This window comes from Bos taurus, chromosome 26, assembly GCF_002263795.3.
Source record: "Bos taurus isolate L1 Dominette 01449 registration number 42190680 breed Hereford chromosome 26, ARS-UCD2.0, whole genome shotgun sequence".
In the NCBI taxonomy this organism is placed as follows: Eukaryota; Metazoa; Chordata; class Mammalia; order Artiodactyla; family Bovidae; genus Bos; species Bos taurus.
This window is the reverse complement of record NC_037353.1, coordinates 41,459,832-41,481,502: the sequence shown is the minus strand read 5'-3', so window position 1 is coordinate 41,481,502 and position 21,671 is coordinate 41,459,832. Positions and strand designations below refer to the sequence as shown.

The following is a 21,671-nucleotide window of genomic DNA, read 5'->3' as shown; positions in this document are numbered from 1 at the left end:
AGTGCTTAGTCTAACACAGGTTTCATGCAAGACGTGGCCTGTGGCCTTTGCCAATGGCTCCAAAGTTACTTGGGGGCCTTCATTTGAGATGCAATGGCCTTGTGTTTCAGTAGGGTCAAATAGTGTAAGAGAAGCAGTAGAAAGTGGGCAGGTACCAGTCCCCTGGAAAAACAAATCTCTGGGCGTTTATTTGGGGGGATGTTGACACATCTCAGCTGCACATGTGGGACCCACTGATTCTTCACAAACAGCCATTCGTCCATAATGAGCATGGCCCCTTTGGTGGAAGAATGTTTATCAGATACCTGGATAAAAGAGGGTTATTGGACTGTGGCTGGAATGAAAAGCCCCAGAAAGGCCTGCAGATACGTTGATGACAGAGAGCATACCACAGGGATGCCAGGCATGCCTTTACCTGGCGACAGGTAAGCTGTAATTAGATGTCTTGGGGATGGACTGTTCCTCAGTATTTCCTAGGCACTTGCCGTCCTGCATGTGCCTGGAATTTCATCTTCTTGGCCCTGATCCTTGCCCCTCCCAAGACATGCAGAGACCACATCTCACTAGATCCATCGTTGCTCCCTTTTTAGAACAAGAGCAGGTTTTAAAAAAATTGTTTTATCCTTTTGTGGATTTTTTTTGTTGACATTTACTAACATGTACTGGACTTACCAGTGTAAGACCAACATACGAGTTTGTTATTTGTTTTTGACACAAAAATATTTTTCTCTGGTACCAAAGAAGAAATTCCTTGTGATCATTTCCTGGTAACCATGAGTTTGTTGAGGCTCTTTATGGATTTTGATGTTTGGGGAAAGAGAAATAGCTTTTTGGTGGGGGAGGTGGGTGATGTAGGGTGTCTCCCCATTTCCTTTGGCAGGGATCCTTCCGTGTTCTGAGCTGGGGCTCAGACAAGGGGACCAGCAAGAGCCAGCCCAGAGAGGGTAGTCTGCCCGAGCCTGTTGGCTCTTGTACAGGTCTCCAGGGCTGCTAGTGGATGGTGTGGCCATTGGGAAGTCTTCCTGACACATCCATGAGTTGCCGGGTGGGCTGTACTTTTCGTGTGTTGCACACATTAGTTCTGTGGGGGCAGAGAGGTGTGAAAGGAAGTGAGCTGTTTGTTCAGGAGGTAGGCAGCATTGCTGGGTTTGTTGAGTTGGTTTCTCAGTGAGCACGTCCAGGTCTTTTTCGAGAGCCAGACTCTTCTGTAGGGCGGTATGGAGATACACTTGCATCAGCAGATAACCCCTCACATGCATGCACCTCATGCTGGCTCACCACCAGCATCTCAAGACGGGGCAGCAGGGTTGGTTTTTGGTTTTGTTTTTTTTTTCTTTCCCCAGACTTTAATTTCACCCTCTTGATTACTGGTACAGATAGATCAAAAACCAGAGAAAAATCAAGGTCAGACAAGGTCATGTTTTATAACAGTATCTTTGAGGCAAAGGACACATTCCCAGGGACATCGTGAATGGGTCAAAGATGGCATGTGTGGTTTGGGAGCCAGTTCTGGGGGCCGTGTTATGAAACCCACTGAATTCTGTGAAGGGCAGGCCCACATCTAGAAGCGCATTTGCTGCCTAGCAGCTAAACAGCGTGATCTTGGAACATTCTCTGTATTTTGGTCATTCAAGTGGTCTAATGGAACTGGCTGGTTCCAGCAAGCATGTAGGTAATCGGATGGTCATGGATGGCTTAACTGGAATTTGCCCTTGCATGTGGGCGCCTGGCCCCCACTTGGCTGTTCTCTCCTCTCAGCTTCCAGAAGACACGAAGTTCAGCTAAGATCAGACCTGGGTTTGGGCCGATGAGACCGGTCGGGGTTTGATAGAGTTTCTCTGGGGAGAGGTTTGGGGAGGCAGAGACTTGCTAAAGGAGGAAAGTAAGTGTCAAATTAGCTCCCCTGCCTGTTTACCTAAAATTTGTCATGGAAGGAAAACAAATCCTCCCTTCCCCCATCCCTTGACCCTTTATCTCATCCACCAGCTCTAGGTGGTGAAGGCACTTTGTTTGCTATTGGGGAGTGATAGGCGGTACTTACAGCATCACTGTGTTAGCTCTGGGGCCTCGTGCTCTGGTTTGAGAATGTGGATCCGTGGACTGAGCGTCAGAGGGTTTCTCTGGCTGGCTGTGGTCCACGTGTGAGTCCTCCTCCTCCTGGCATCTATACCTCTGCCTGCCCTGTTCTCTGCAGGCCCCCCTCTCATTGATGAATCAAATCTAGTATCAAAGGACAACACAATGTCTTGGTGGCCCTTTAAAAAGAAAAGAAAAAAAAAAAAACAAAAAAAACCCGCTTCCTTACCTAATCTCCTTTATGTGCTGTGGAAATAGGAGAAAAAACACATTTGGTTAAGAGCTTGATTTATGGCACGAGGAATTTATGGTAAAGAGATTCCGGAGAGAGAGGAAGCTGAGTGGAGACTGTGGCAAAACATGATGGAAAAGGGCCTGCCAGGATTTGGGAGTGGGGAAACAGCTTATTTTAGAGTGTTAGTGTTTATTGTTTTAAGTAACTCAGTGATCACTATCAATGGGATCTTTTAAAATCAGAGGAAAAGGAAACCTGGAACTGGAGGAGCATATCTGAGAGAGAAGGTTTTGATTTTGTTCCCACCTCCCCCCCAAAAAAAGAATGATTACCTGTGTTGCAGAAGCAGGATTCAGAATGAAATTCAGTGGAATTCCTTAGAGAATGTGGTCCAAAAGAGAGAAGCTCTAGAAACATGGTGTTCCTCAGAGGAATTGCCTGCAAGGGATTGGGCCAGCCCTGCAAACACGTTAGCGCTCAGAGTAAGATGGAATGAAGAGAAAGCCAGTCATGTTTTACAGTCCCAGAGGGGATTTTAAAAGCATAGTAAAATGCATGGAGGTAAAATTATGATATACCTTCCGTAGACAGAGGGATTGAATTCTGTCGATTCTTCCACTCGGGACATTTTCTTCTCTTTTTTTTCTCTTTGTGTATTTTTTTTTTAAACAGAAGTATCTTCCAGATCTGTCCATGGAATCTAAACCTCTGCCCTAAATCTGAACAAAGTTTCCATAACCTTCATCCTAGTGACAGCAACAAAGTTGGGGAAGGTTTTCCATTTTCAAAGCTTTCGCATTAAAACCTTGTGGGAGACACTCTGTCTGTGGGGGAAGATGTGTATGGGTGTGAACTCTTGTCACGGGTTTGTGCAGAGATTCCTCTGGGGTCACAGGTTAGCCGCGGAGCAGTTAACTTCTGACTGAATGCTTCGTTTTTCTTTCTGAGGCAGCCACTAAGCCCTATTTGTCATGAGGGCTTTCTTAACTCTCCAGCTCTCCTCCTGCCCTGGGACTGTCCCCTGACTCCTTAATTTCTGAGGCTTGCTCTTCTGCCCACTGGACTCCTCCAGCCCTACCCACCCACCCTGGCTGTGAGCAGAGGGTCTCATCTGTCAAACCATTAAGGCAAATCCTACCCGTAATGTGGTGGAATTGCTTTCTCCCTGCTGCATGCCGTCTGACAGACAGCATCTCACACACAGAACAATGCTAGGCTGCAAGTCTGCAGGCTTCCCCAGAGAGAGGGATCCTCATAAACTCCCATGAATCTGAGCAGCAAATGACTCTAAAAAAATGCTAAGGGACCTCCCTGGCGGTCCAGTGGTTAAGATATCACCTTCCAATGCAGGGGGCATGGGTCCGGTCCCTGGTCAGGGAACTAAGTTCCCATATACCACTGGGGTGCAGGCAAAAAAAGAGAAGATGCTAAGAGAAGCCATTGTGGTGTTGGTAGCAAACTGAGCTCTTAGCAGGTGCCAGGCTAAACGCTTTGTGGGTATGACCTCATTTTACCCTCACAGTAATTCAGTGACATGGGAACTGTTCTCAGTTCAGTTCAGTCGCTCAGTCATGTCTAACTCTTTGTGACCCCATGGGCTGCAGCATGCCAGGCTTCCCTGTCCTTCACCAACTCCTGGAGCTTGCTCAAACTCATGTCCATTGAATCGGTGATGCCATCCAACCATCTCATCCTCTATCATCCCCTTCTCCTCCCTCCTTCAATCTTGCCCAGTGTCAGAGTCTTTTCTAATGAGTCAATTCTTCACATCAGGTAGCCAAAGTATTGGAGTTTCAGCTTCAGCATCAGTCCTTCCAGTGAATATTCAGGACTGATTTCCTTTAGGATGGACTGGTTGGATCTCCTTGGACTGGTTGGGTCTCCTTGGATCCTGGTTGGATCTCCTTGTTCTGGCCTCCTTTTAACAGACGAGGAGACTCGAGTTTAGGAAGGTCAAGTGACTAGCTGAAGCTCTCACAGTTAGTGTTGGAATAGGGACCCTACAGCTCACAGTGGGGCACTTGGTCCAGGTGGGACTGCCCCTATCCCCACTCAGGGTCCCACATTGTAAACAGTTTGCAGGGGAACGGTGCCAGCTAGGATTGGTGGTACCAGCTAGGCTGGGGGAGTCACTGGGGACCCACCTGGAAGGATGCAGAGATGCCCCAACACCCAGCCTGTAGCCCAGGGAAGAGATGAGAGCCAAGATCTCGTCATTTTTGACTCATTTTAGACATCAGTATATTTCAAGAATATGCCCCATTTTCCATGCCCCCAACTCCTGCCCATGACATGCCTCAGCCCAGATCCTTCTCATTCTTAAAAATATTTTTGTCATTAAGGAAAAGTTCTTTGTTTTTCTAGAATGTAAAAGAGATACATATGCATGGTAATCAAATGCAAATGCTTTAGAAGGTTCTGGAATAAGATATATTCCACCCCGTCCCTGCTCAACTTCTAACCCGTCTCCCCGGAGGTGACCAGGGCTCAGGCTCTCACAGATCCTTCCTGAGACTTGTTTTCAGTGCCCGTGTCCTCTAACCTCCTGTGGGAAGGCGGCCCCCGCTCACCGTGTCCTGGAAACCTCACCGATACCAGAGAAGGCGGGACGGGCCTCCTCACCCAGAGCCGCTCCCCCCATCACCACCCCAGGGGTTTCTCCGTCTCCAAGTTCCCTGCACACTCTGCACAGGGGTTCTAGGATCCCTGAGGTCCAGCGAGCAGGGCTACGCTACTGGCCTTGGAGAGGTGTTCTGGCTGTGGACTCTGCCAGACCTCGTCTGGATGGGGCCTGTCCTGTCTCATTGCCAGACTGACTCTGACTGCTGTTCCCAGTCTTCTGGCCTGTGACCTTCAAGCTGGGTTCCCACCGTGATGAGTGGTGATTTGTGCTTCTTCATGTGGGAGACCTTTTCGTCTGCGAACACCCATCTCCTTTGGCATCCATAGCTCATGACCTGATGCAGGGTGTTAGGATTTGGGGAATTTTTTTTAGCCAAACCTGTTCCTTGAAATCTCTCTGAGTCCTTCCCTGCAGATGGAGCTCAAGACATATATATGGGGTATATATACATATATATATATATGACCCCATATATGGGGTCAGTGGAGGCTGTGGAGATGGTGTTACTGGTGGGCCCTGCAGCTGAGGTCAGCGTATTGCGGAGGTGGATTCTGCAGGCTTTTCGTGTTTACCTTTGTCTTTTTTTTTTTTTTTTTACCTTTTTGTCTTTTTGCTTCTGCTCTTTGCCTCTGTGGCCCAGACACTTAGGTGTGAAGCCTCTTAGAACTTTATCTGTCCATGAGGCCCCTCTTAGCTCCAAAACTAATGACTGCTAACTTCCTTTAAAATATATGTATGTATATATATCATTAAATACACACATAAATATATATATATGTTTACTATGCTCATGGTGAGTAAGCATTGATCATAGAGTCTACATAATAAAATTTAAGCATGATTCCCTTTGACAAAAGACTGCTCAGAAGGCTCAGAAATGTTTTCATGTACATTTAAAAAGATGATAGAAATTCTATGTTAAAATTTGCCTTCTTCTTGATATTATAAGTAATACTAATACCAGCTTCCTGTTCCTGAAATGATCCCTGCCCCCAATCTATTCTTGGATATCTCAGGTTTCCTACCTGTTTTTAAGGGCAGTCTGGGTTTAAGGAGAGAGTCAAGTTTTTTTAAGTAGGACGTTCCCAGAGCAATCTTCTGGTTCCCTGTGGGAATGGTCCAGGCTCTGCCTTGAAAGTTCATCCTCATTAAATTTGTTCATCTTGATCCTTGCCATCTTGATTTTAAAAATGTTTGTAAGCACTGCTGGGGAGAAAGGTTGGTGTGAGAGTCACGTAGGGGACAGAACCACGTTTGAGGGGTCACGTCAAACCCGATTCCAGTTCTCTTGGGTCGGTCTTGTTCATGGTTTAGAATAAGGTGATGGTCAGGCAGCCCGTAATGGTACTTTCCTTTACAGAAACCAGCACAGAGAGATGATATATTTAAGAAATAGCTATTTTTTCAAATGCAGACTATAATGAATGAGCGTAAACTGAGAACACTCTGTAAAGCCTTGCAGGCTGCTGGGGGCGTTGGGGATGGGGAGGGGAGCTTTCCCACAAGATTGTGAATAAAGAGGTATTTTTCTTTCCCTTGACTCTTTGTTCACTAGTTTCTGAAACCAAAGTTGACCTGGTCATCAGCTAGTTCCTAGAAGGAATGGGGGAGAAGTAGACAGTGGTCCGCAGTGCCTGGGTCTCTGGTTACCCTTGAATAAAGGCACTTGTTGCTGCCAGAATGCTTTTCCCATTCAAATTCTAGAGCTAGATCCTTGACATATTCGCCTTTACATTTCAAAAGATAGAGCTGATTGAGGAGCCGATTTTCCAGAAGCTTTTGTGGAATGTCATAAGCGTAGCATTGATTCACCATCTGAGCTGGTATGCCAGGAGGAGATTGCTAATCTGGGGCTCTGATACAAGCCCAGGCAAAAAGGCAAGAATGAAGCCTGTGGGGGTCTAGCTCTGTGTTCTCAGATGATATGTTGACTGTTTAGGGTGGAAACAAGACTTTTTTTTTTTTTTTTTTAAATCAAGCAATGTCTAAAAAATGTTTGGACGTCTGGTTTTAGGAACATACAAGCTGGATGAAATCTAGCACATACTGCCTGGATAGGAGGACCGAGGAGTTGGAATCCAGCTCCTAAATGTTTGGTCCTAAATTCATGACTTTGGCCAACCCACCCTCCCCTTGCTTTCTAAGAGCTGACCAATGGCTGGGCTCTGGCCGGCTCCCAGTCTTCTCAGGTGGAGCCAGGATTACATCTGTGTCTTTGCATTTTGTATCCAGGTTTCTGCTGAGTCCAGCTCCTCCATGAACTCCAATACCCCGTTGGTGAGGATTACAACTCGCCTCTCTTCAACTGCAGACACCCCCATGCTGGCGGGGGTCTCCGAGTACGAGCTGCCAGAAGATCCCAAATGGGAGTTTCCAAGAGATAAGTGAGTACTTGAGTGGGGACACTTCTCCCAATGAAGACTTAAGTATAAATGAGGACATTGGGTTGACGTTTTCTGTTTATGATGCTTAATTGCCAAAGTCTTGTTGTGATGACATCAACAGGAATGGGTAAGATTATATTTTTAAATAATCAACTCCAGGAAAAATAAAGAACTGATTCTGTCATGGGCTCTTTTTTAATAGTTCTTTTAAAGCAGAGCTACTAAGCCATGTCTAGTCAGCAAACAAAATGGTACCTTGTTAGCATTTTTTTCTTTTCTTTTTTTTTTTTTACTTTCTAGATAATTTAGATCCAGTCAAATGGAATATGGGTGGGATTATCCCATTTATAAAACAGAATTGACATTCTAACTTCTGGTTCATGACTGTCCTATGGTTCATTTCTTTAGAGGGATTAGATATAGAATATAAATTGCCTTAAGAATCTTCACCCAACAGTGCTGTTTTTACTAGTTATTAATATAATATTGGGCTGTAAATCTTCAAATATGGTACCTGCCATTGAATTTCTTATGGTCCATAATATTTTCCTTATTGGGTGATATAGAGATGTTCCAATAAGATCAGTCCAAGTGTGGCCACCTGGGCTCTGGTGAAGGCATTGTTGAGAGCTGTATATTTCTTGGTCTGGCATCAAGTTCATGGACTTTGGATTCTCTTGGGCTAGATTTGAATCCTGGCTCTGCCAGCAGTGGCTGGGAAACCCTGTATGAGTTACCTGATTCTTTTTGAACTTCATTTCTATAAAATGAAGATCACGGTACAGACCTCCCCAGACTGAGCACAATTCTTGGCTCCTGTGAATTTCCCTTCATAACCGGTGAGATCTGAACTTCAAATCTCAGCAAGATGGACATCCAGCCAGTGGACAGATCTTGGGCTACCAGCCCTCGATCTTCCAGCCAGGGGCCAGCCCCCAAGTCTACCTTCTGAAGTGAATATGATGGTCATTGAAGGGCTGTCAGCTCATTTCCAGGGTCTCTCTTGTAGTGGTTAGAGTCTAAACAGCTTGAGAGTAATGGAAGGTAGAAATTGCTGACTCTACCTCTGCATCAAATCAACTGGAATAAGCTTTTGACTTGCTTATGTACAGCTACCCTATTGGTCTTGACATTTGCTCTGTCTTCTTGAGATTATGTAGGAGAAGTGTCTAATGACTAGAGAAGGAACTCAGGCACAGATTTGGAAATACACAGATAAGCTTTTCCAGAGATTGGATGTGATGAGGAGCCTTTCTTTGGAAGGAGAGGTAGCTTACATGGCACTTGTAACTTTGACTCACACAACTCCAACCAGTTTTGTTTCCTAACAGCTCATTTAGAGATATTAATATACGCCATAAGTTAGAGCCAAATTACTGTACTGGTATCATATTGTTAGAGTGTTAACGGAAGTGATTTCCAGTTTGTTTGTGTGCTGTTTGTTCATTCATTCAGGACTTGTTTACTTCATTCTTACCAGTGAGGCACCAGAAAAAAACCAAGAATGATTTCTTCACCTGTGGAGTGTGAGAAGGGGGTGTTTCTCACGAGCCTGGGCTTGACTAAACAAGTTGGTGGGTTCTTGTGCACATTCCTATGGATATAGGACTGAGTCGGGGAGCTGTGATCATATTTTAAGAAATTGTAGCTCCCAGGTTCAAGCCATAGCTTTTGCCACTTGTGACACCACAGGCAACAGTGGGAGTCTGTCTGTCAGCCCCCACCCAGAGGACCCTGAGTGCGGAAAATCTGAGTGCTAAGTGTTTCAGAATAGTGTTTAGCACAACCATAGGTGGAGCAGATTTCCAATGAATGAAGGCTATTTAGAAGCAGTTTATTAGATTGGAGGCAGATGTTGTACAAAGAAAGGATTGTTATGTTTGTAGTAGCAGGGCAATAGGACATAAATTAGCCATTTTTCCAATGCAAATGTTTATTTTCTGCCAAGATATTAAATTTAATTTTAGCTCAGGGTAGGAAGGGAATGACCTCAGCATAGCACACGCTGCCCTTGGTCTTTGCTTTAACTTTTTCAAACCATTGCGTACTTAGCAAAAGTACTGCTTACTAGTGGCAGCTCAGTACTTTGCTGTGTTATACTTAAATGAAAACCCACATTTGTAAGTATTCCAAAGTCGCTTCCATTCTGTTGGTTTTTGCGATGTCCAAGGAGTCTATATGGCTATTAGCATGATGCATGTAGCACTTCTGACCTTAGAAACTTAGTTTGTTGTGTTCACTTTGGATTTTCTTCATTATTAATTTTGGGTAGTCATAAGGATTTCTGAACTAATATGTCAGAAAAATCCCCCCTCTCTAGAGTTCTCTTTTTCCTTTAATGAAAAAACAGAGATTCCTTGAAATGTGTTTAAGATTCATATCTTGTAACTTGGCCCAGAATGTGACCATAAAATCCATTGGTATTTAAATAATAGTGATTTTTAAAGACATCACTTCACAGAGACAAAAAAAAAAAAATAACAGGTTTAACGGTTTTCTTTGAGACATTCTAAATTACAAATATTCGATGGGCTCAAGATCAAAGCTTCTCCTCATTAGCACTTAGGAAAGCTGACCACCTGACTCGCAAGGATACCTTCCTTAAAGAAAATAAATCAAGAATACAAATGTGACATTCAATAGTTGTTCCAGCAGTCACTGACATTCCCTAAAGCGTCACTAAGAAAATACTCAGACGCGTGTGTTCCCCAAGTCTCATTAGTTCCATATGATAAATGCTCCATGCTTTTGTAAGCTGCTGAAAGATTTTTATATTGAGTTCTGGAATTTCCCTCGCTGTACCAGATGCCGTGTACTAATCCTCCCTTTACACATTCAGGCTGACGCTGGGCAAACCCCTGGGAGAAGGTTGCTTTGGGCAAGTGGTCATGGCTGAAGCAGTGGGAATTGACAAGGAGAAGCCCAAGGAAGCAGTCACTGTGGCCGTGAAGATGTTGAAAGGTGAGGGGGTGGTGTGGGGAGGGAGGAGAAAGGGGTTGCCTTATCAAGGATGTTCCTTTTGTGTGAACTCTATCATGGTGCGGGGTCAAAGAGCACATAGTTGACCTAGGGGTTGAGAAGTTTTCGGTATAAATCAGCATCTCGGACAGACTATTTATCTTGAGCAGTGTGCACTTATAAAAAAGAAAAGCCAGTTCTGTTAGAAAGTGGTAGCTCATTCCCTTTATATTTGGAAATGCTTAGAAAATATTGACTCACATAGAATTGATTAATTTAGATGAGTGTTGGCACGTTGGATGCAGAACACAAACCTTAGCTTACAAATAAAGGGAAGTTGGCCTTTTTAGGGGGAGCCAAGAAGGCTCAGAGAGAGGAGGCCAGTCCTTCTCCTTTGCAAGAGGCACTGAGCAGGAATGGCCCTGGTCTGGGAGAGTTGCTTAGGAAGCTAAGAGGGAGCGCATGGCATTGATGCGGGTGTAGAATTGCTCACATGTTCAGGGACGAGTGAGCAGTGACCCAGAGATGTGAACGTCGAGAGGCGTTCGTGGGAGCCTGAATATTTATGTGTTAACCTTCCAACCCTGCTCATGCCTACAGCCAAAGAGCCTAAAGACCTTTTAACCATTAACTTCATCTTCCCACAGTATTCTTTTATGAGAAGAGTTATAGGAAACGGTTACATTATAAATCCCATTGTGGGCATCTCAGAAAAGACACCCCAAGCAGAGTTTTTCCCACATGTCCTGGCAGACAGGTCTGTTCTCAGAATGTGTGTGCTTGGGCAGTGGTGGGGAGTCTCACGCATTGTGGACACCCAGGGTCAGGCTTTTTCTTTCTTTCATGGGATTTTGAGTCATCGCGTCTCTTCCTGAGAGGAGGGAGCAGGGTAGAAATCGTTGGAAAGGTGTTGGGTGTTTTTTTGGTTGTTTTTCCTTAGCTCTGGATCTGAATGGCTCCCCGGGAAAATGAGGACATTTTGAGCTGCTCCCCACTTTGGGTGTGATGCCTGGGAAGACCACAGACATCAGCCGTGGTCATTTTAATAGCCAGTGGGCATCTCAGAGCTTAGAGAGGACGCCGTGTGTCACTGCAGTGGAGCCTCGCCCTCTGAGGGGCAGGTGTGCGCTCCTCCATGGGTGTCCGTGTGGATTTTACACTCCAGGCACTTCTGTTGCTCTTCCTTTTGTGAAGCCAAAGAGCTTTATGCAGCATGGCTTCTATCCATGGCCTATCCTCCTTTTGGGGTGAGCTCAGATTTTCCCATATTGAATTAGTTCAATTCAGGTACCTGAGGAAGAATCTTGCCACTTTTTGGAAGCTTAACTGCAAGCCAGGATATGCAGGACCTAAGCTGTTCTTGTTTGAAATTATGGAGCAGAGAGGTTTTAAAAACTTTAATTATCTTAGTATGGGAATCCCAGCCCCTTGGGAAGCCCATAGAAGGCGAGAACCTTCAGCCCCTCAAGATGCAGGAGCGGGCACACACACACACACACACACGCACGCACACTTTTGTCCTTGGTATGGGAACTTTTGTCCTTGTCTGAATCCATCTGTGAGTGCCCTGTGGGCTTTGAGGGCTCAGCTTAGCAGCCTGTGATCCAGAGACAGTCTGAAGTATGTGAAATGCCCCCATCTTCCTCCCCTTCCTCCTCTTCCACAGAAGTCCTCACAGTTGCTTTTAGGTCCCATGAAATTTGATGTGGTTTTCTGAGATACCTGCTATCTGCTAGAGGGTGGAATTATTTCCTGGTAGAGAAGAATGCCCCCATGTCTGTGAGGTTTGCTGGGAAAGAATTGGCCTTAGTGCCCAAGGCATATATAGTTGTCTTGACTTTTGACACTATTGACCCCAAATTAGCTATTTGACATGGAGGAGGGCAGTTCTCTGGGCATTTCCTGCTTCACCAGTAAGATGAGAGAGGTGATTTGGAAAGTCTTTTCTGGTTCAGAAATTCAATTTCATTCTGTTTCAACCAAATGTTCATCAACCAGCAGTAGCAAAACTGATCTGCAACTTACCTAATGTTCTAGATGATGCCACTGAGAAAGACCTTTCTGATCTGGTGTCCGAGATGGAGATGATGAAGATGATTGGGAAACACAAAAATATCATAAATCTCCTTGGAGCCTGTACTCAGGATGGTGAGTAGGAGGAAAAAAATGCATTCATTCACATAACCCAGGGTTCAGCATCAGCGTCATTTTAGAAGTGTATGGTTGTTTAGATCTTGCTCCTAGAGCCTCCTAAGCACATGTTTAAAGTTTTTTATAAAACCCACCTCAGGAAGGCGCTCCTGATGACCATGCCTGGGGTCTAGGGGGAAAGGTGGATGTTGGGCGACCCTGGATGGGAAGGCCTGTAGCGTCCTGTTGTTTTTTGGACATAACCTAGAGGGTGTTTGGAAAAGGCCATCTCATTATGTTTAGAGAGAGAGTTCCCAATGTAAGATCCTGCATTTTGGTTGACAAGTTCTTCCCTTGAAATGGGATTGAGGAACCATGTCTTGCTATGGGTGAGTCCCCAGGAGTGGCCTTAAAGAGGGGACAGGAAGGACATGTTATCTTCCTCCGGGGAGTGAGAACCCTGGCTTCTCTCATAAATGATCTGTGTCACTTTGGGAACCAGTTTGATGATAATTAATAAACTTGGAATGCCTGTTTTTTGCCTCGGCAATTTCCCTTTGAGGTCTCTACCGGGAGTCAGGAGACTGTAAAGGGTTATTGTAAGTATTTTTGGCTTTGTGGCAGCCACCCACCTCTACTGCTGGAGTGAGAAAGCTGCCACAAACAATACAGAAATGAATTGGCCTCGCTGTGTGCCAGTAACATTTACACATGGAAACAGGCTGGTCTGTGCCATAGGGACATTATCGCACGCGTGTGTAAGGAGCCATGCACTGGCTTGCAGAGTTCGTCGCACAACGTGGGCAATGGCCCACGCCTGAACACACCCATCGGGGGAGTGGATGAATACAGCACGGTATATTTATATGGTAGAATCTATGTAAGCGTTAAACGGAATGATCTGGATCTATTTTTTATCAGCCTGACTGGCTTCCAGAAAGATCATGTGTGGGGGGAAACTGTTGCAAAGCTGTGTCTTTATTACTTATTGATGTTGCTAAAAATAATACATCGTTTATTGATACACGTGTTTGTAAAATTGTTAAAATTAAATGAGAGCAGCAAATTTATGGTAGCCCTTGCTTTCTAAGAGGGGACATGACAAGAAAGGGGCACTCACGAAGCATTTCTGTTTTATTAAAGACTGTTGAGTCTACCTCGACCGGGTGTTCGTTGTCATTTGGGGGGAGATTAGAAGGCAGGTGTTCTGTTTTTGTGTGTGCCGTTCTGTATGTTTAAATTAAAAAAAATAATAATAAAGCACTGAGTTGTAATAGCTACGAACTCCTTGGCAGAGCTGCCCCAGGGCAGCTCCAGGGTTCGCTGCCTCTCCAGCTCGTGTTTTCCATCCACAGGGCCGCTCTATGTCATCGTTGAATACGCCTCTAAAGGCAACCTTCGGGAATACCTGCGCGCCCGGAGGCCACCCGGGATGGAGTATTCCTACGACATCAACCGCGTTCCCGAGGAGCAGATGGCCTTCAAGGACCTGGTGTCGTGTACCTACCAGCTGGCCCGGGGCATGGAGTACTTGGCTTCCCAGAAAGTGAGTCCTTCCCCTTCTCCTTGGTTGGATGGATTCCAGTGAAAAATATGTGAAGAAAACAGACCATTTGGATGTGCTCGTTTGCCGAATCAAGCCCTGGCCTGTCTTGTACAACCTGGAAAATATGTCTTGCATTATTCATACTGGGGTTTGATGAACTCTTTAACAGCCAGAGTTGCGTCATAGACCTGTAGCAGCGCCGCAGAGTTGAGCAGAGAAGATGTCTCTTCTCAGAGATGGGCTGGCCGGCACCCTTTGGGGAACCAGCTTTCCAGGTGGACGGCAGCGGGGTTAGGGGGCGCTGCCTTTGGTGCCGATGATCTTTTGGCTTTGTTTTGTGGTTCTTGAGTCTCTGGATGTGGACTTTGGGTGTCGTCTCTGTGGTTTGGAGTTTGAAATCAAGTTAAAGATTCTAGGAACGGAGATCAAATGATGGGATGTTATGGTGACATCGAGAGCCAGGTATTCTCGGGATTTATTTTGTCTCATTTCGTGAGGTGACCCTCTGCGGTTAAAAGTTGGCCAGGTCCCCTGAGGTGAATCACTTGCATTCCGAGCATGCCGCATGCAGTTGGAACTTGAAACATCTGAATTATTCTGAAAGCAGTTAGACGGGTGCCCAGATGTCCCCTGGGGCATTTTGGATTGGCCCCAGATGTCCTTCCCTGGCCCACACTTCGGGGACGGTCCATAGCTTCTTCCTTGGGCAGAGGTGGGTCAGTTCTTATCTGCTCTGGCATGTCATGAAACATCAGTAATTCCTCGTGTCCCCAAAGAAGTAAGAGCCTCTGGTGGGCGTGGACCCTCTATCCCCCCGCTGGATCTTGGCCATGGCGGTCATTGACGGGGCAAGGTGGCCACTGTCGCATCACACCACGTAGCGATTCAGGAAGGGCCCCGCTGCAGCTCGGCCCCTGCTGTCTGTAGCCAGGTGGGAACACAGCCAGAGTTACCACGTGCTCTGGTTTTTTCTCCTTAGCAAAAGAGTTCAGAGTTGAAGATTTTTCAAAAAAAATATTTTTTCCTATAAAATCTCCCAATGTATAGATTTTAAGAAACCAAGACAGAGTGAAGTTGTGTGCATGTGTACGTGTGTGTGTGTTTGCAGCAGACTTTGCCAGCTAACGTGTCAGACAATCAGATCCAGAATGTGGGACATTTGACAAGACATTGCTTCAAAATGTCAGAGTCACAAAAGATTGAAAAAAAAATCCTGCAGAGAGGGTTCCAGATGAAAAGAGGCTTAAGAGTCATGACAACTAAATTTGTGATCCTGGACTAGGTTCCTGTTCTGGGTGGGAGGTAGGGGGACAACTTTTGTAAAAACCATTTATGAGCATTTAAAATATGTGTATGGACTGTATATTAGATAATGTGACTGTTTCAGTGTTAAATTTGGGGGCAGTGATAAAGGTCTTGTGTTAAGGTAGGAGATACCTGCTAATGAAGTCTGCAACTCATTTTTAAATGGTTCAGCCACAAAAAGTGTGTGTGTGTGTGAGAGAGAGAGAGAGAGAGAGAGAGAGAGAGTGGGGGGAGTCTGGGTATAGAGAGAAAGAGAGAGCAAGGAAGCCTAAGAATTGAATCTGGCAAACATGGATATCCATTGTTCTATTTTACCTTTCTGTAACTTGGAAGAATTGCTAAGTAAAACCCTGGGAAGCCATCCTGCCTGCAGGCTCCCCCACATCTGACCCTCCAGTCCTTCTTGCTCTGTCCTCCTGCTCTGGTGTGGAGGGGGGATGATTTTGGGGGCTCAGCAAGGAGCTACTCCTGATAAAAGTGGTAGAAGGCTGGCCTGGTGCTTTTATTAATCCTTCAGCAAATATGCCTGAGTGTTCCTGATTCGGATGCCTGGTGCGCTGGGTCAGGCTCCCTGTGGGTGACTGGAATGGATGCCATCCTCCGCCTCTTGGAGCGGGCACTGTGGGGGACAGCAAGTGAAATCAACAATCAGTTCAGTTCAGTTGCTCAGTCGTGTCCGACTCTTTGCAACCCCATCAACTGAAGCACGCCAGGCCTCCCTGTCCATCACCAACTCCCCGAGTTCACCCAAACCCATGTCCATCGAGTCAGTGATGCCATCCAGCCATCTCATCCTCTGTCATCCCCTTCTCCTCCTGCCCCCAAACCCTCCCAGCATCAGGGACTTTTCCAATGAGTCAACTTTTCACATGAGGTGGCCAAAGTATTGGAGTTTCAGCTTTAGTATCAGTCCTTCCAATGAATACCCAGGACTGATCTCCTTTAGAATGGACTGGTTGGATCTCCCTGCAGTCCAAGGGACTCTCAAGAGTCTTCTCCAACAGCACAGTTCAAAAGCATCAGTTCTTTGGCGCTCAGCTTTCTTCACAGTCCAACTCTCACATCCACACATGACCACTGGAAAAACCATAGCCTTGACTAGATGAACCTTCTTTGGTAAAGTAATATCTCTTTTTGAATATACTATCTAGGTTGGTCATAACTTTCCTTCAAAGGAGTAAGCATCTTCTAATTTCATGGCTGCAGTCACCATCTGCAGTGATTTTGGAGCCCCCCAAAATAAAGTCTGACACTGTTTCCATTGTTTCCCCATCTATTTCCCATGAAATGATGGGAGCAGATGCCGTGATCTTAGTTTTCTGAATGTTGAGCTTTAAGCCAACTTTTGCACTCTCCTCTTTCACTTTCATCAAGAGGCTTTTTAGTTCCTCTTCACTTTCTGCCATAAGGGTGATGTCATCTGCATATCTGAGGTTATTGATATTTCTCCCGGCAATCTTGATTCCAGCTTGTGCTTCTTCCAGCCCAGCATTTCTCATGATGTACTCTGTGTATAAATTAAATAAGCAGGGTGACAGTATACAGCCTTGACATACTCCTTTTCCTATTTGGAACCAGTCTGTTGTTCCATGTCCAGTTCTAACTGTTGCTTCCTGACCTGCATATAGGTTTCTCAAGAGGCAGGTCAGGTGGTCTGGTATTCCCATCTCTTTCAGAATTTTCCACAGTTTATTGTGATCCACACAGTCAAAGGCTTTGGCATAGTCCATAAAACAGAAATAGATGTTTTTCTGGAACTTTCTTGCTTTTTCCATGATCCAGTGGATGTTGGCAATTTGATCTCTGGTTACTCTGCCTTTTCTAAAACCAAGACTAGCAAGGAGAGATAAGAAAGCCTTCCTCGGCAATCAATGCAAAGAAATAGAGGAAAGAAACAGAATGGGAAAGACTAGAGATCTCTTCAAGAAAATTAGGAATACCAAGGGAACATTTCATGCAAAGATGGGCTCGATAAAGGACAGAAATGGTATGGACCTAACAGAAGCAGAAGATATTAAGAAGAGGTGGCAAGAATACACAGAAGAACTGTACAAAAAAGATCTTCATGACCAAGATAATCACCATGGTGTGACCACTCACCCAGAGCCAGACATCCTGGAATGTGAAGGCAAGTGGGCCTTAGAAAGCATCACTACAAACAAAGCTAGTGGAGGTGATCGAATTCCAGTGGAGCTATTTCAAATCCTGAAAGATGATGCTGTGAAAGTGCTGTACTCAATATGCCAGCAAATTTGGAAAACTCAGCAGTGGCCACAGGACTGGAAAAGGTCAGTTTTCTTTCCAATCCCAAAGAAAGGCAGTGCCAAAGAATGCTCAAACTACCGCACAATTGCACTCATCTCACATGCTAGTAAGGTAATGCTCAAAATTCTCCAAGCCAGGCTTCAGCAATATGTGAACCATGAACTTCCAGATGTTCAAGCTGGTTTTAGAAATCAACAATAAACGTGGGCACAAAAGTAAGCATGTTGAAAGGCTGAGAATCGTGCTGTGGAGGAAGCCCCTGGCATGGGGGCAGGAATCGGGGGTTGGAGGATTTGGGGACCAAACGTGATGGCTGAGCCCTCCTGCAGAGGGACAGGCTGTGTGGAGGCAGGCCCTGCTCATTCCGAAGCTGACAGCCCCAGGCAAGACTCAGCTCTTGGCGCTGGGGAAGCCTCCAAGGGGCTGCTGCTACTGTTGCTGCTAAGTCGCTTCAGTCGTGTCTGACTCTGTGTGACCCCATAGATGGCAGCCCACCCGGCTCCTCTGTCCCTGGGATTCTCCAAGCAAGAATACTGGAGTAGGTTGCCATCCTTCCCCCCTCCAAGGGGCAGTGATTTGGATCAGGTTCACAGTATAAAGCCGGCTACTTGTGACCATGGTTTTGGCTAAGGTTTATTGGCTCTGACAGATACCAGAGAAGTAGATTGCTTTGGGATATATTTTGCCATCAGGACAGTTAAAGGATGGGGTAGATACGGGAGGGAGAGGAAGAGGGACCAAGGATGACTGCTGGATTTCCACCTTGAGAAACTGGACGGCGGTATGATGGTGGTACAGCTTATCAGGATGAGGAAGATGGGAGGGGCAGGGGCGGTGGCAGGAATTGATTCCGGTGGGAAACCCCAGGTGCATTTCCAGTGTGTCCGAGGGTCATTCAAAGGCAGATGTCCGCCAGGAAGCTGAAGGCTGCAGCTCAGCTCTGGGGGGCTAGGTGAGGCACTGGAGCCAGTGAAAAAGGTATAGGTTCAGGGCACAGGAACGGATGAGTTCACCTTGGGCAGGGAGGTTGGGGAGAGGCAGAAACAGAAGCTTGGAGTCAAACCCTGAGAAACCTCTCAAGTCCACAGATTGACTTAAAGCACAGGAAAAGACGGAGGAGACACCCTCAGAGGAGGAGGAGGAAACCCAGAATGTGGTTCAGAGGTCCAGAGAGGAGTCTCGGGAAGGCAGAAGGAGACAGAAGATGGTTGAGTCCTGCCCCACCACCCGCATCGCACCCTGGCCTAGAGGATCAGAGCCTTCCTGCTTTGCTGTGTGGTGTGGTGGAAAGAGAACAGAGGATCAGATGAACTCAGCAAAATGGGGAAAAGAATACATTTTAGAACAAACTGAAAGTACTCTTATTAGGAGTACTGTAATCATAATTACACTACTAATCACTACCACTTTTTGAGAGCTTAATGTCCAGCAGGCCTGGGGCAAACATTTTACATACAGTATTGTCCGCAACCCCAGAATAACTCAGAAACAGGTGTGTTTATAATCCCTGTCCTCTGGGTAAATATGCTGGGGTCTGTTAGGAAACTCCAGGAAACCTTTGAGCCCAGGTGTGTGTATGTCACTGTGCTCATTTCTGAGATGAGGACTCGTCAGTTCAGAGAATAAAGAGGCTGGTCCCAGACCTGGTGTTTTGCTTTTCTACTCAGCTATCTTGCTCTCAGATATTCCTGCCTCTCTGGACCAAGAAGAGGACCGCTGGAGAGGCATTGGGAGTTGAAATAAGAAAGAACTCAGGAGGAGTGTGTAAAGGATTCTGTGTGTATCACAGGTGTATATAAAGAAGACCAAGAAGATGAGAAAAAATGCCGTGTGCTGGGGCTTCATTTGCCAACCCAGGGTGGAATTGAGGGGACAGAGTCTGTTTCCTAAGGCTTTGCAGTCGTATTTCCAAAGCTCTTTGCCAAAGGCCACCTGTAATTAAGGACCTAGAACAGGTTTAAGCAGGTTCTAGATGAGGATCTTAAGGATGGTGCCCTGAGTGGAACCTGCTTCTAAAACTGGAGGGCTTATTTCGGGTAGTGGAAAATGGAAAAGCAGGGGACAGGTCAGATCCTAGCTGTGCCACACGGATTCTGTCCCAGTGGAGGGCAATGTGTTTGTTAGAGACCTGAGGAACTGTTGGCTGTGACATCTGGCTCATTGCTGATGGAGTGTAATTAGAAATTCAGCTGAGTGGACATTGATGGGGTCAGGCTCTGTGCTGGGTGTGTAGAGATGAACCTGCAGTCCTGCGCTTAAGCTGGAGACACTGGAGATGGACAAGTTAAGAGACACTGTGATGTGTACAGTAACACAGTGGGTGACGTGGTATTTGAGCCTTATCCTAGTTATGCAAGCCTTTCTATTTTTAGTGTAAAGTACACTAATTTTTCTTTTTTATAAAATCTTAAGGACAGTTAAACCTCCAAGGTGTTTAACTTTTAACAGCTGTTTTTATTTTTGCTGGTTTTTTTTTTTTTTTTTAAGCTTAGCTTCCTCATCTTTAAAATGGCTATGATAACACCCATCTCATAAGTTGCCTTGGAAATTTAATGTGATCAGCTGTGCAGAGGCACCCAGCACACTGTCAGGGTCATAGAGGTACTCGTCTTCCTTCCCTTAGGGACCCACTGACCTTCGTTTATTTAAAGAAAAAAAAAGGAATACCAAATATCCCAAAGAGCTCTAGTTATATAAAACGGCCAGCTCTTTGCACTGGAGAACAACTCAGATTTCTGCAGATGATGGAAGTTTGGCTTGACGTTGGTTATTTTCTTTTTCTTGGGTACTGGTTCCAAGTCTCTTCTTGTTCAGCCCAGAGGGTTGGCTTTGGTGTTTCCCAGCCCCCTGGGACGCAGGAGGCTGGTGATGGATTCTGGCTTTCACAGTGAAAATGGAGGTCGCCATCACGGTGACTCGGAGTTGAGCCCTTATGTGTGGTCGGAGCCCCGTGCACAGGGAGCCAGATTCTTCTGACCGCATGGCTTGCCAAACGCACAGAGTCTTGTCGGCGGGGAGCACACCACCGGGAGAGTTTGGCCCAGGACTTGGAAGTTCCATTTGAAGAGGCCTCCAAAACCAGGAACCCGGCTCCTGCCCCGACCGGATCCCCGGGCGGCTTCTGGGAGCTCTCACATTTCCTGCTTCCATTCTGGCCGGGCACAGGCAGCGTGTGGGCTTCTCTTGCTTTCTCTTCAATGACCTTAGCCCATCCAGGGGGCCACAGACGGGGATTAAAACAAGGACTAGTTGGAGGGTGGGTGGAAAGAAATGATTCCTAATTCATTCTTCAGGGAGAGTTTGGCTTGCTTCTTTTTAAAATGGCCTGTTTCTTGTAGTATCTATCTAAAATCAGCCCCATCTCACCCATATCAGAGGGGTTGCTAGGAGTCTCTCCTTCATATAATACTTTGCCTTTGCCCAGAACCTGTGTAAAAGGCTTTGTTAGGGATGTTTGTTTACTTCTGTCTACCTTACATTTCCAAAAACAGGAGGTGATGATTTGGGACCCCAATTACTATGTATCCTGATGAAATTTTGGTATATTAAAGTACAACTAAAATGCTTTCAACAGCTTACAAAAGCATATCATTTGAGAAAGGAAATATAGAAGTTACAAGAACTAGAGCTTTCTGAGACTGAAGAGATCGCATCAGTACCATGAATCGACTGCCCTGCAGTAAGCATCTCAGTGCCTGGCCCCTGTGTATGTGGCAGATATAGGTTGGGCCCTGTGTGGGGGCCAGGTGTTGGGTGAGAACTGGACAGAGAATTTGGATAGACAGGCAGTGATTTTGATATAAGCCCGGAACAGATATGACCAGCTCCTTCAGAAACGAAATTTGAGGGAAACAGAAAAAAAGATGCAACAGGGCTAAGTCTGGAAGCACAGAGACTGCCGTGCAGACATTGTGGCCTCCTGTGGGGCACGGGGGTGGGCAGTGATGAGACCCCGGACTAAGCTGGTGGCAGTGGGAAGGGAGCTGGGTGGACAGATCGGAGAGGCATTTGGGAGTTGAAATCAAAAAGAACTTGGGAGGAGTGTGTAAAAAAGTCTGGTGTGTATATCACAGGTGTGTATGAAAAAGACCAAGAAGATAAGAGTAGAGACCTTGAACTTAAGGTGCCAAAGGGATGTGGCAATGTCCT

General features: G+C 45.9%; 1 protein-coding gene across 15 annotated transcripts in view; it reads left to right on the top strand.

Moving 5' to 3' along the window:
- Window positions 1-21,671, top strand: part of FGFR2 (fibroblast growth factor receptor 2) — a 107,060-nt gene that overhangs the window by 76,234 nt on the left and 9,155 nt on the right. For 9 of the 15 annotated variants that reach the window (XM_059881748.1, XM_059881747.1, XM_059881745.1 and 6 more), the window contains 4 exons: window positions 7,168-7,318; window positions 10,158-10,279; window positions 12,314-12,424; window positions 13,762-13,952. In XM_059881748.1, the coding sequence (XP_059737731.1) occupies window positions 7,168-7,318; window positions 10,158-10,279; window positions 12,314-12,424; window positions 13,762-13,952 (575 nt within the window). Of the gene's footprint in view, window positions 1-7,166; window positions 7,319-10,157; window positions 10,280-12,313; window positions 12,425-13,761; window positions 13,953-21,671 lie in introns of all 15 variants that reach the window. The other 6 variants (NM_001205310.2, XM_010820098.4, XM_059881746.1 and 3 more) reach the window with 1 other exon arrangement.